Source organism: Raphanus sativus, unplaced genomic scaffold (genome assembly GCF_000801105.2).
Source record: "Raphanus sativus cultivar WK10039 unplaced genomic scaffold, ASM80110v3 Scaffold2788, whole genome shotgun sequence".
Taxonomy (NCBI): domain Eukaryota; kingdom Viridiplantae; phylum Streptophyta; class Magnoliopsida; order Brassicales; family Brassicaceae; genus Raphanus; species Raphanus sativus.
The window spans coordinates 1-13,835 of record NW_026618096.1 but is presented as its reverse complement, the minus strand read 5'-3'; the positions used below and the strand labels follow the sequence as shown (position 1 = coordinate 13,835).

The following is a 13,835-nucleotide window of genomic DNA, read 5'->3' as shown; positions in this document are numbered from 1 at the left end:
TTGGAAGATGGAGTACATTGATCATTTAATTATTAGTTTCTTTTATCGTAGTTTGTTAGCGTTAGTTTAGGAAAGTGTTAAAACGTGGAAAAAAACATGAATTTTTTACGCAAAGACATTATTAATTCTCAGTGCATTTGCTTGTAAATAATAGGAAAAACTAAGGACATTTCCATATGTGTACTTCTATTTAATAAAGTAGATATCATTAGAATTTGACGAGGGGTTACAGAACAAAGCAAAGAATAAGGAACAAAACCAAACAAAAAGATTAAGGTTAAATTCAAGATGAAACGAATAAAAGAACTTTCAAACCACAACTAAAGAAAGAAAAAAAGGTTACATCAGTTATCATCACCGAGTTTTAATAGTTGGAAGATGGAGTACATTGATCATTTAATTATTAGTTTTTTTTATCGTAGTTTGTTAGCGTTAGTTTAGGAAAGTGTTAAAACGTGGAAAAAACATGAATTTTTTACGCAAAGACATTATTAATTCTCAGTGGCATTTGCTTGTAAATAATAGGAAAAACTAAGGACATTTCCATATGTGTACTTCTATTTTAAGGAACAAAACCAACAAAAGATTAAGGTTAAATGTCAGATGAAACGAATAAAAGAACTTTCAAACACAACTAAAAGAAAGAAAAAAAGGTTACATCAGTTATCATCACCGAGTTTTACTAGGAGCAGCCATACGCGGAAGCTTCTCTTTGATAACAGTTTGATCACGAGCCATGCTCTCGTTCATTTTCTTCTTCTTCTTCTTGGTCTTGTATGTTGATCCTTTCTTTCTGCTATGTTCTTTGATCATTGGAACCAAATACCAAACGATACAAGTGCACATGATCGAAACCGTTCTTCCAAAAAACACCAAGAAGACTAGAACCAAGATCGTTGTCACGGGTAAAAAACGGTTCGGTCTTGAAATCTTCTTAAGATTCTCTTTCAATACACATCTACGTTTCTGCTCCGTTGTTTCTGACTCTGTCTCCTTTATTTCTTTTGCCTCCTTTGTTTTCGACTCGGTCTTGTTCTTGAGATCATCTTCTTGACCATCGACCTTCTTCTTGGCTACCTTATTTGTCTTGATCATCACAGGAACGCACTCTCCGGAGCTTTTGAAAACAAACCGAACAAGAGGAGGCCCATCGGGGTCTAGCCTATTTGCGTAAATGCTCTGTCTCTTCTCGTCAAGCTCAGAGAGAAGTGCAGAGAATTTTTCAAGTCCGCGACTTGAATAAGGGTTCCTGCTTTCTTTCTTAGATCTCTTCGGTGATGAGAAGGGACTCACCATATTGACTGGTTCTTTGTGTGTGTGTGTGTGTGTGTGTGAGGATTGGAGAGATTTGAAGGTTTTTGGTTTATGGAGAAGTTGTTAGGAGGATTTAGTATTCTGACAAGAGAGACGGCTTTCTAGTTATCATAATGAGACTTGTTGTCTTTAAGCTATATATCTAATTTTTCGTATAAACAAATAGATTGGAGGATTTGACCAGATCTCGTTCAATGTGATAAAACGATCGGATCAAGTATATTATAAACTTATTTTAATTCTCATGAGACGAATAGAATAGTTTCTATAAAATTAAAAAACAAACATTATCTCTCATCCCAGTTGTATTTTCTCTGATCTTTACTGATTGACTTTCTTGGAGAAGAAGCAAAGTTTATTTCATTTTCCATGAATCATGATGGCTTAACCAGTGATCGTTAATTTTGACTGAAAAAAAAAAGAAATAAGAATTTCATGCATAACCATGTACTTGTGGATATTATACTTTATTCAAATAAAAACACTAAACGAAACAAATCAAATCATGTGTTGACAAAAAGAAACAAATCAAATCATGTGTTGACAAAAAAGAAGAAGGAAGCAACTCATGTGATATAGGGTGGGTAACAATATAATTAACTCGTCTGAGACTTTGAACATAGACTGATCCGTATATGTCTGGTTTCAGTTCGGTCAATTAGGTACCTGCAAATGCCTTAATTTAAATTTGATCAAATGAGTGTGAAAGGAGATCGAAGTCCCATGAATGAAAGACTATTGTAACACGCAAAACATCCCATCGCATCAGAGGATTTAAAGTTCTGAAAGAAACAAACAAACAAGCAGAGAAACAGATCAATCTATGTACATTATGTTACAGTCTCACAGGCTCACTTAAAAGCTTTTAGTGACAAAAAAAGGCAGCTTCCATGGCATCGCGACTGGTTTTAAACTTCAAGTTATTCTTATTCTGCTTCAAGACTATATAGATATAAAAGTAACAGAAGACTTATGTCAGTTACCATTAGAAGACTTGACCTCATAGCAGCTCAGATGTTGAAGCTTGAGGATGGTAATGAAGCATCTCATTCCACATCATCTCTCTTATCATCTCCTCTTCCAACTCCTCATCTACGTCCAGATCAATAGGAACCTGAGCCGGAGGGTTTGCGTTCGGATCATACAGAGGCGCCATGTAAGGATGCTGAAGCGCATCAGTGACACTAATCCTCTTGGACGGATCAACAACAAGCATTTTCTGAAGAAGGTCGATGGCCAGAACATGAACTCCCGGGTAAACCCTAGACAAAGACATCCCAGGCGAACAAGGAAGCGATCTGATGTAACGTTTGGCTTTAGGGTTATCTATGAACTCGAGATCTTCGTCTCTTTGGCTTCCGAGTATGTTGACGATGAGTTTGAGCTGGTTTAGGCATTCAGTTCCTTGGAATATCGGTTTTCTACCAAGAAGCTCGGCGAAAATGCAACCAACGGACCAAACATCGATGGATGTTCCGTAGTTGTCACAGCAGAGGAGAAGCTCGGGTGCTCTGTACCAACGAGTCACCACATATTCAGTTATGAACTGTCCCTTGGTGTTGCTGGTCCGCGCAAGACCGAAGTCACATATCTTCAAATCGCAGTTCGCGTTGATAAGGAGGTTGCCTGGTTTCAAATCTCGGAGGAGGATGTTGGCTGAGTGTATATACTTTAGCCCTCGAAGCAACTACACAAAATAACAAAGTAAACTTAAGCACAAATCAAGAATTAGGGATGGGCATCCGGGTTTCGAGTTTTCGGAATTAAAGATTTGATTTTATAAATTTCAGTTTAGCTATGGTGGGATCTTTTATCCAGATAAATTATGTAAACAAACTATAAAATTTCAATGTACTTTAAAATCCTTAAAATTCAAATAAAATATGCCATATAAATTTGATTATGTATGCTAAATAACTAAAATTAATATGAATTTTTTTTTGGTTTATATATTTAGATGGAACCTGCAGTAGGTATTTAAAATATTGTCAGTGTTTTGAATACTTTTGGATATTTGTTTTTAGCTATTTTAAAAATATTTTAGATAATTCTGTTTATTTCTGAGAATTTTGAATATTTTATGAATATAAAATTTTAATATTTTTAATATTTTTAAATTAATGTTTTATTATAAAAATTGTAAAAAATAAAATTTCGAGTATCCGAGATATTTCAATTCGCTTTTGTACTTCAATACCAATCTTTTTTATCTTTACGAATATCTTAGTAGTTCCGGTTAATGCAACTTTTTGTGTCAGATTGGGCTGGTATTTTGTCCACGTAGAACCAATCAAGTATCTGGAACAAGAAGTATTGGCAGTGATCATTACTAAGAACTTGAGAAGACTTGATAATCTGGTGGAGATCAGTATCCATGAGCTCATAAACAAGATACACTGAAATCAATTACACTGAAATCTTTTTTTTTGCTTTAGAATAGCTCACATTTTTTTTGAACAACAAGAAACATGTTAAGAACACAGTCTAAGATTGAAATCAATTACACTGAAATCTTGTTACATCTAGAGGAAAATGGGAAAAAGATGAAAGAGTAAAAGAGTCAAAAGTTTCCATTAATATGAGAGAGTAGGCCCATGCAAGCAAAAAATGGGGAAGGCCCATAAATTTAAGGGGGTGGGCAAAAATCTAAAAAACTGTATGGAATGATGTATATTTAAGTAACAAATATAGCAAGGTTAGGTATTTTTTGATTAAAAAAAGATGGTTGGTATCATTATGATCACTCATTCTCTTACAACCAATTATGTCAATATTACAGCTCATCCAAAAGTCTTTATGGTAAAGCATGTCTCAGATATTTCGAAACATAAACACACACACACCATATACATAAAATAGTATATTCACAGATTTCCAACCAATTCACCACAAGCAATACAGCTTTTAATCATTATCTATAACCAAACAGAGATTCTTTCCAGTTGTTTGTTTCCCCTTTTTCTGGGTGCTCCTAAGCTTAACCGTGAGAATAAAATAAATGTTTACAGCACAGGCATTTAAACAATAGTATAGTAAAGCATTGTATATAGAGTCTTGACTATTGAGAAAACATTGTGTATGTTAAGCATTGTCATTTGTCAAGCCATTGCATGTCTACCTAAACTAGATTTGAAATCACTGAGATAAATGTTGAAAAATATCTAGGAGACAAGATATTGACTGGTGCTTACTTAAAGTTTGGACAAAAATCATTAAAAGAGAAAAAAAGAAAGGCCGTTGAGCACCTAATAATATTATTATTACCGTTTATCTTTGATTATTGGGATTAGACAGTGACAAAAAAACATGCTAGATTTGTCAGACACCCCCAAGTATTCAAATTTGAATTAGCAAAAGTTCAAAAATTTGAACTTATAAACCTTTTCTATTGCATTTGATTTTTTTAAAACACTTTCTTCCACGACTAATTTTGAATTTTATTTCATCACATTTGTATTATTAAATTTTCAAATTACCCAACCTTTTCTATAAGTGAACTTACTTTAAAGGTAGAAAAAAAGAGAGAGGACATGTTCGTTTTCAATATATCTGGTCCCCATTTGGAGAAAACGAAGCAACAATAATAGATACTCTCTTCCTTTCTATCATTTTCTTCATCTTTGTTTCATCTTCTTCTTTTGGGCTATTGGTCTTACAAGAAACAGAACACACAAAAATGGCGTTCGCAGGAACAACCCAGAAATGCATGGCTTGTGACAAAACCGTGTACCTCGTCGACAAGTTAACCGCTGATAACCGGGTCTACCACAAAGCTTGTTTCCGTTGTCACCATTGCAAAGGAACTCTCAAGGTTTTTATTTTTTTTCTTGGGTTCTTGTTTCATTTTCTGATGATTAGTCAAGAGGTAGATCTAGGAGATATCATTTTCTGATGATGAGTAGAATATCTTTGATAAAGTGGAAATAGTGTGAAAGATGAATCTGATTGTTTGTTATTGTTTTGATGGAAACAGCTTAGCAATTACAACTCATTTGAAGGAGTTCTCTATTGCAGACCACATTTCGATCAAAACTTCAAGAGAACTGGAAGTCTTGAGAAAAGCTTCGAAGGTAAATTAATTAATAACAAATCAAAATAAAAAAAAAAAATCTGGAGGGTATCTAAAAGTTTGATTCTTGTTCTTTTTATAGGGACACCAAAGATTGGGAAACCTGATAGACCTTTGGAGGGAGAGGTAATCTTCAGACAACTCTTTTATCTGTTTCTTGATTGTGTGTTTTTGTGGTTCTTGAACTTTTAAACATTTGATCTAATAAATCTCTCTAACAGAGACCTGCTGGGACCAAAGTGTCGAATATGTTTGGTGGAACTCGAGAGAAATGCATTGGCTGCGACAAAACTGTCTATCCTATTGAGAAGGTATCGATCTAACATTAGATTCTTTGATAATTGCTATATTGTTCAATATCTATTGACTGCTTTTGTTTATGAAGGTGTCGGTGAATGGAACACTGTACCACAAGAGCTGTTTCAAGTGTACACACGGAGGCTGCACGATAAGTCCTTCGAACTACATAGCTCACGAGGGGAAGCTTTATTGCAAGCATCATCATATTCAGCTTATCAAGGAGAAAGGAAATTTGAGCCAGCTCGAAGGAGGAGGAGACAATGCCGCCGCCAAGGACAAAGACGTTGCTGCTTAAAAAAAGTTTCAATCTCTCTGGATGATTTTGACCATGGAAGAACCACCACTATAGTGTCTCTCTCTACTTCTCGATCCACATAACATATACTATTGGTTTTGTTTCTTCTCAAGTCTATGTTCTTCTTTTTTGTTGTTGTTGTTGTCTTTCATGTTGTTTCTTTTGGGAACTTATGTTCACTCTTTGTTGGGTTTCTTGAGATGAAACAAGAAAATAGAGAAATAATGGATGTTTGCTTATGATACACATAAGTTCATATAATTTAATTTTCATGAAGAGCATTTCTTCAGCATAGAGCAGTGACTTTTCATATGTTCCTTTTCACATAATATATGATTTTGATAATTTGAAAACATGTGCTAATCTATCTCCCCCTAGTTATGGTAAAAAGCTTTTATGAGTTTGTCGTATTACTTTGACTGTTCACGTCTCAACAACATCAATAATAAGACTTTGTTACTCAATTAAAGCAAAAGGTGGACGTGCCGGAGTGGTTATCGGGCATGACTAGAAATCATGTGGGCTTTGCCCGCGCAGGTTCGAATCCTGCCGTTCACGTTTTTGTTTTTTGTTTTTTAATATACTGTTCTTATTGGCCCATCTAAACTGAACTGAGTAATAATAATGTAACGTACTTTATGAAATATACGCCATCATGTGTTATTTCCTATCAATTGTTGTCAACTTTATGAAATAATTGTGCTGCATAATCATTTCGCTTATTTAATATAATTATACCGATACCTACATATGCAATGCATCAATGTTAATGGAAGAGTAAACTTGTATTCTAACAGTAAAGTATTCTAAATGTGCAAAACATTATGCTTGGTTTCAGTTTAATTATTGCGTTACGTACGAGACAAATGATCATATTAATATATATCTGGATAAGGCTGGAGGTTATATATATAGCCAAGCGTTTCCTAACGATGTTCTCATTCCAACAATATATTAATCAAAATTTAGGTGAATATACATACATCAAATACAATTTTACGGAATGATTATTTATATTTATATGTATATATAAATATTAACGCATATACACCAATATCTCAAACGAAACCAACATAGTACCACATGCAAAGAGTCTTCAAACACGATGCTTAGTCCAAACAAACATGAGTTCGATCAAACTTCTAAAGCCAAAGTTCCCTTCTCATGGGAGCTAAAACCTGGAATTTCAAGAAGGACGAACAGAAGTGGACGTGATCAGCTGCAGTGCAAGCTTACGCCGCCTCCATGCCCTCATGCTGAGTATAGTGAAGAAGTGTTGCATAGTCCTCTAGTTGTGTGTCCTTTCACGCCTACTAACTCGAGATCCAGTTTGTCAAGTTTTAGGAAGAAAGATGCTGACCCTTTTTTTGAAGCTTATAGGAAATGTTTAGAGAATAGTCCGATTCGCATCTCTTCTTCCATGGGAAGAAACGTTCGAGCTGATCATCAAGATTGTTACGCAAAGGACAAGAAGAAAAAGTCTCTTATGTTATGGCTATGGAGTAAATACTCTTGCAAATTTGGTACTGGTGGCTGGAGTTCGGACTCTCGATTCCGTCGATCCAAGAAGAGAGTTGATTCCACTAAGTAAACATATTTTGATCTAGTTATTAGAAGTTCTACAAATACTATTGTTGTTCATTAAAGACAAATATTATAGTGAAATGTTAATGTGGGATTCAATGAATGTTCAACATAACAGTGTTGGAACTCATTTTTGACGAGATGGTTTTAGACCATTTTCGATAAATTTTCCGAGCGAAGATGTTCGTCGGATAATTGATTGTTTGACAAACACTGTGAAGTAGTGTATTAATATGTCAAAAATAAAGTTCGTTTGAATAAGAAATGTTGGTCCAAAATCATTGACTTAGAAAGCTTTTGAACTTGAATATTTGACTATGTTTAAAAATTAGTAAATGTCCAACATAAAATATGAGGTGTGAATCTTCTTGTTTATATATGGAGAAGTATGAATATACTATAGTATATTTCTGAAAAGATATACCGGTTGAAATGTGTGTGTACAAAACCGAGTTAACCAAATTAAATTTGGAATTGAATTTGAAATTTGGTCAAAGGACTATAGCCATCCTTTTGTTATTGTAACCGAATTCAAATCAATTTAATGATTGTCTTAAATAATTTAATAATTAAAAGAAATCATTAATATCTTTTCTTTATATCAAAAACGTTTTTTTTACTATGTCATTATGGTTGTTTTGATAATATCAAAGAGGTTGATTTATATTAATTATAGGAATCAATGTCGTAACGTTTTGTGGTTTTTGCTTTTGGAAAAGCTTATAAAACCCACTACTCTTCATATTAATGTGATAGACACACGAACACATTGATATGAGCAACAACAAAATTCTCTTGAATAATTATGTTTTGTTTTTTCTTTTGAGTCTGAGAATACACACAAAACTAGTTCCGCCAGGCTTCTGATAGAGTGACGCAAATTCAGAAGATTGTTTGCAGTTGTATTCTGGGATTCATTACGTTATCGAACCGTCGCACTACGGAACGTATTTTGAGTTAAGGAAAGAGATAATATCTCGCCTCTGCAGTTGTATCATCTTTTTCTTACTCTTTGATATAATTTTATCAATTTTATTCTTTACAATATTCAGTAATCCGTAGTTTATAAAATGCGGTTCTATCAAACAGTACTACTTGCATGGTTTAATACGTCTTCAATGAAATACCATTAACTTCCATTCAAGTATGAACCTTAGGTTTAAAGGTCTAAGTATGCCTTAATCGTCATGAAACAATGTTAGACCGTTTCGTACTTTCATTATATGTGAATTGTATAGTTTCAAAGATCGTATAGAACACAAGTAAAGAAACTCTTCTTTATTAATCTCTCTTAAGTAAACACTCAAAAACTTTAAGCTTCTCAAACTCAATCTCTAAATATATCTCAAATAGGATAATCATAACTTGTACTCCAAGTTAATGTTCATGTTTATCTCCAACAAATTGTTCAATCTTTTGGTATGCGACTTCAGCAAATACGTGTAAGTTTCTAGTATGTTAACGGATATGAACTTAGAGCATGTGCATTGCTAACACCCTTAAGTGTTGCTTAAGTGGGCCATTAATGAATTTTTAACAATTAAAATTAAGATAAGCAACTTAGTTAAGAAACACCTAATTATAATAGTGCAATGGTAGTTGCTTAATTAAATTGCTTAACAATAAAAAATATTAAATTTGTTTTTAAACATATTTTTTTAAGTATATTAAATTTATTTATTAAATAAAACAGAATGAAACATAACATTTTAAACATAGATTTTAACATAAAAACATAAAAATAAAGATTATAAAAATAAACGATAATAATTTCAAAGAGGCATCGAAGCTCAGTTGTTGTCTTCATCACGACCAAATTTATTCCATAGATGTTCAACCAAATCAGCTTTCAGTTTTTGATGCACTTTTCTATTACGAATGTCATTTTCCACATCCATACTGTTGGCAATATGAGAAAAGCCGAGATTGACATGTGAACTTCCGTTGCCTTCTCCTTGTTGGAAATCCGAAACATCAAATTGATTCGTGGTCACATTATCTTCCCAATTTGTAGTGGATTCATCTCGTTCGTCTTCTACTATCATATTATGGAGTATGATACATGCTCTCATTATCTTTCCAATCTTGACTTTATCCCAAGAACGTACTGGATTTTTAATTATGGCAAATCGAGCTTGCAAAACTCCGAAAGCACGCTCGGCATCTTTTCGGGCAGCTTCTTGACGTTTCGCAAATAATCTTGCTTTTAGCCCTTGTGGAAGTGAAATAGATTGGATAAAAGTTGCCCATTTTGGATAAATACCATCGGTTAGATAATAAGCCAAATGGTACACTCTTCCATTGACCGAGAAATTCACTTGCGGGGCTTGACCATTTATTATGTCATCAAAAACAGGTGAACGATCAAGGACATTAATATCATTTAAGGTACCTGGAAGTCCAAAAAACGCATGCCATATCCAGAGATCATATGAAGCAACCGCCTCTAAAACGACTGTGGGTTTATCCGAACCACGAGAAAATTCCCCTTTCCAAGCGGTTGGACAATTCTTCCACTTCCAATGCATACAATCGATGCTTCCTATCATCCCGGGAAAGCCACGATGCTGTCCAACATGAAGTAGACGTTGAAGATCTTCCGGTGTTGGTCTTCTTAAGTACTCATCGCCGAACAAATTTATTATTGCTTCCACAAAATTTTGCAGACATAACCGAGTAGTGCTTCCACCGAGCCTGAGGTATTCGTCGACCGCATCAAACGCAGAACCATATGCCAACACACGAATAGCTGCCGTACATTTTTGAAGTGTAGAGAGACCAAGCCTTCCGAGACCGTCCCTCTTTTGACGAAAGAATTCAACTTCATTGGAGAGGCGATCAACAATATAAATAAACAATTGCTTGCTCATTCTAAATCGTCGTCTGAATAGATGTTGAGGATATGTTGGAGTGTCACTGAAATAGTCATTCCATAACTGGATATGGCCCTCTTCACGATTTCTTTCGATAAAACCTCGTTTTTCTCTTGGCATCCTTTCATCTTCTTGATCGAAATTCTCAAATGTTTGATCGAAATATTGATCGAATGCTTGATCAAAATATTGATCAAATGCTTGATCGAACTCTTCATCAAATGATCCTTGAAAATTTATATGAGAAGAAGATGCCATAAAATGATAAGTTTTTTTTTTCTGAAAGTGGTGAAGATGAGATTGAGCAATTATTTTTGAAAGAAAATGGAGAAAAATGAGAATGGTGAGAACTCGTTTGTGTCTGATGCAATATATGTTGAATTGGTGAGACAATGAAACACAAACCCGTGACACACCCATACAAATAATACAAATAAAACAAAACTCATAGACATACAACCCGTGACACACTCATGACAAATACAACACAATATATCAGTCTGTGACACACTCCTCTGCCTTTGCTCTCTGCCTTTGCTCTCATCAGCCCGTGACCTTTCTCAATCCACAAACCTGTAACTGTCACCTGCATCAGAAACATTATTTCATTTAGCATCAATAATTTTAATTTAAGGAACATGAACACAGAAACATAAAAGAGAACATGAAACATGTTGATAAGCTTGAATAACTTAATGATCAAGTTATCGATTTATGGTTGTGGTCATAAGCTTTGTGGTTGTGGTCATAAGCTTTGTGGTTGTGGTCACAAATAATAACATTTAATCAACATTAACATTGTCATAACAGAACATGAAACAAACATATGAAATACAACATGAAACAGAAACATGAAACAAAAACATGAAACAAAAACATAAAACATAACATAAAACAGAAAGTGAACTCAAACAGAACCTGGACTCAAACAGACAAAGGAACCTAAACTCAAGCAGAGTACAACTCCGCAATCAGCTTATCCTTTAGACCTTCCTCACTCTCGGACAGTGTATCTTTTTTTGCAATAAGATTGTCCAGCAGAGACATCTTGTAAAGCTTTTCTTTCATGGCCATGTCCTCCTTCCTAATGGACCACATTTTCTGATACCCATCGAGGTCCTTCCCCTCAGGCTTCTTACCACGTGCCTTAGCTGCCTTTGCTGCCTTCACACCCGGGGGACGAGTGTGACACTCGGACGTCTTGCTTTCAGTCGCTTGAGATGTTTCTGATTGTGTACCGTCGTCAAGCTTCCTCTTCTTTGAGCTTCCAACTTCTTTAGAGCTTGAAACAGAGCACCATTTCTGGTCATAGCGCAACTCCCTCCACGCATGATCAAGGTTGAACTTCTTCTTATATCTATTGAAGTAGATGTCATTCGCGATCTTCAGAACATCAGTATCATTTTGCCCACTGGTCTTCGCCCTTACTGCAGCATCATACGAGCCACAGAACCTGCACACACCTTCGTTGATCTTCTGCCACCGGTGCTTACAGTGCAACGACTCTCTCCGTTGGAACTCTGCATGGTTTGCCTCAAAGTAGGCTGATATTCTTCCCCAGAAAGCGCCTGCTCTTTGCTCATTACCCGTGATTGGGTCTTTGCTCGTGTTTAACCATGCACTGATGAGCAAAATGTCATCTGAGACCGTCCATTTCCTGCGTTCTCGGCGCTCTACAGGGCTCTCTGTGTGGTTGCAATCTGGGTTCTGTTGAGAAGAAGATGCAGGAACTTCTGATGAACCAATAACAGTTTGTTGACTCAGAAGAAGATCAGTGTAATTATACCCACTCGTATATGGATTATAATCCATATCTGAATGTGTGAAACAACAGAGAAAAAAAAAGAAGAAGAAGAATGAAGGTGTTTAGATGGAAGAGAAGATCGGAGAGAATGTGTTTCTAATAAAAGAAGAGAAGCAGCAACGAGTTTAATAGAGGAAGACGACTTGACATTTAACTACACACATTTAACACAGCTTCACTTGACACATTCATCACAGACAGGACAGATATCTATACTCATTCATCACTCTACACTATCACTAAACTCCAACCATAAGTTCTATTTATTACTAACATAACGATAAACTAACCTAAACATTTATTACTCAACCTAGAAGATCAATCACGAATTAATTAATCAACCTAAAAGATCAAAGAGAACTTTGGATTTACCTTTATCTCCATGGTACATAACGTGAACAGAGCAGCTTCTCCTCTCCTCTGAACCAGTGTTGATTGAAGTTCTTTCTTGCTTCGGTTCCTTCTTGCAAAGACACAGAAATTTATAAAAAAATATTGAAATTGAATCAAACAATACACAAGAACACAAATAACTAAAATCAAAGACATGCAAAGACAGAGAAATTAAAAAAAAAGAAGTTTACCTTTCGATTGCAATCACTACCGCCGATTTTCACCATCGGGTACACCCACAAATTTTATCTGTCCAGGATAGCCACCGTGATTCTTCGACGATCGCCACCGCGAGGAGCCAGCGAAAATCCATGAGAACAGACACCGAATCGACAAGGAGAGCGACCGAGAACCACCCATAAATCTCCGACATCGACCAAAACCACTGATGAGATTCATCCTCCACTGATGAGATTCATCCTCCATCCACCAATTTCCTTTTCATCCTTCATTCACTGATGAATCCACGTCTCGAAGAGACAAAGAAAAAAGAAACAGTTTTCTTTTCTCTAAAAACATCCACATCCTATCTTTTATCGCCACGCGTCCCACAAGCTTCGTAATTTCAACGCTTAATTAAGCAACAGCCCTTAATTATATCCTTCCTTTTTCATTTAATTAAATAGCTCATTACACTAAGATCTAGTGTTAAGAGTCTGCAATGCACATGCTCTTAGTGGCGTGCTGTCTAAGTAAATTAAAAGCTTACGAAGAGATGTTCACATAGCGTCATCTCTGTTTCGGCCCGATCTTCTCATACCAAGATGTTTAATACTCGGGGATCATTATAATCAAAATGAAAGAGAGATGAGTTTTAACTCTATCTCCATAATAATAATAATGAGATTATTCAGAAGAAAAAAACCCAACAAAGACATGATTCGAAACAAGTATTCTAACAATTCAAACCCATACTAAAAAAATAAAAGCAGTACTAATTAGATGCCCTCAAAGACGTGATCTTCCATGGTTCATGGCCAATTCCCTTAGAGCATTTCTCAAACTGAGCAATTCCCATTGTTCCCTTTGAAGGTGTTGAATACGACGCTGGTTGTCGCGAATTATGCCAAGGGTGCCATTAACTGGGTCCCGGATACGTGCTTCCGCCTCGAAACACAGCGAGTCCACGCAAGCTTGCCTCTGGCTAGGATCAATCTCTTTGAGAATTCTAACCAGATTTTTCACGTCAAACACATAAACTAA

General features: G+C 35.4%; 5 protein-coding genes and 1 non-coding gene across 6 annotated transcripts; 2 read left to right on the top strand and 4 right to left on the bottom strand.

Annotated features, from left to right (window-relative positions):
- Positions 1-555: 555 nt before the first annotated feature.
- Positions 556-1,495, bottom strand: LOC108857267 (uncharacterized). Its single transcript, XM_018631229.2, has one exon. It carries the CDS (start codon positions 1,294-1,296, stop codon positions 670-672), a length of 627 nt encoding a protein of 208 aa, XP_018486731.1. The 5' UTR covers positions 1,297-1,495; the 3' UTR covers positions 556-669.
- Positions 1,496-1,806: 311 nt separating this feature from the next.
- Positions 1,807-3,835, bottom strand: LOC108843311 (mitogen-activated protein kinase 1-like). The gene is made up of 3 exons (XM_057000594.1): positions 3,595-3,835; positions 2,298-3,001; positions 1,807-2,096 (listed from the first exon to the last, which is right to left on the bottom strand). Exons 1-2 carry the CDS (start codon positions 3,688-3,690, stop codon positions 2,315-2,317), a joined length of 783 nt encoding a protein of 260 aa, XP_056856574.1. The 5' UTR covers positions 3,691-3,835; the 3' UTR covers positions 1,807-2,096; positions 2,298-2,314.
- Positions 3,836-4,837: 1,002 nt separating this feature from the next.
- LOC108806972 (LIM domain-containing protein WLIM1) lies at positions 4,838-6,222 on the top strand. Its single transcript, XM_018579231.2, has 5 exons — positions 4,838-5,125; positions 5,288-5,384; positions 5,466-5,509; positions 5,605-5,694; positions 5,769-6,222. The coding sequence occupies exons 1-5, from the start codon at positions 4,991-4,993 to the stop codon at positions 5,976-5,978; spliced, it is 576 nt and encodes a 191-aa protein (XP_018434733.1). The 5' UTR covers positions 4,838-4,990; the 3' UTR covers positions 5,979-6,222.
- Positions 6,223-6,454: 232 nt separating this feature from the next.
- Positions 6,455-6,536, top strand: TRNAS-AGA (transfer RNA serine (anticodon AGA)). The gene has a single exon. It is a non-coding gene; the product is annotated as a tRNA-Ser (tRNA).
- Positions 6,537-9,352: 2,816 nt separating this feature from the next.
- LOC130505995 (uncharacterized) lies at positions 9,353-10,432 on the bottom strand. The gene has a single exon (XM_057000596.1). It carries the CDS (start codon positions 10,430-10,432, stop codon positions 9,353-9,355), a length of 1,080 nt encoding a protein of 359 aa, XP_056856576.1.
- A 951-nt stretch (positions 10,433-11,383) lies between these two features.
- Positions 11,384-12,247, bottom strand: LOC130505994 (glutathione S-transferase T3-like). The gene has a single exon (XM_057000595.1). The coding sequence runs from the start codon at positions 12,245-12,247 to the stop codon at positions 11,384-11,386; it is 864 nt and encodes a 287-aa protein (XP_056856575.1).
- Between the last annotated feature and the right edge of the window lie 1,588 nt (positions 12,248-13,835).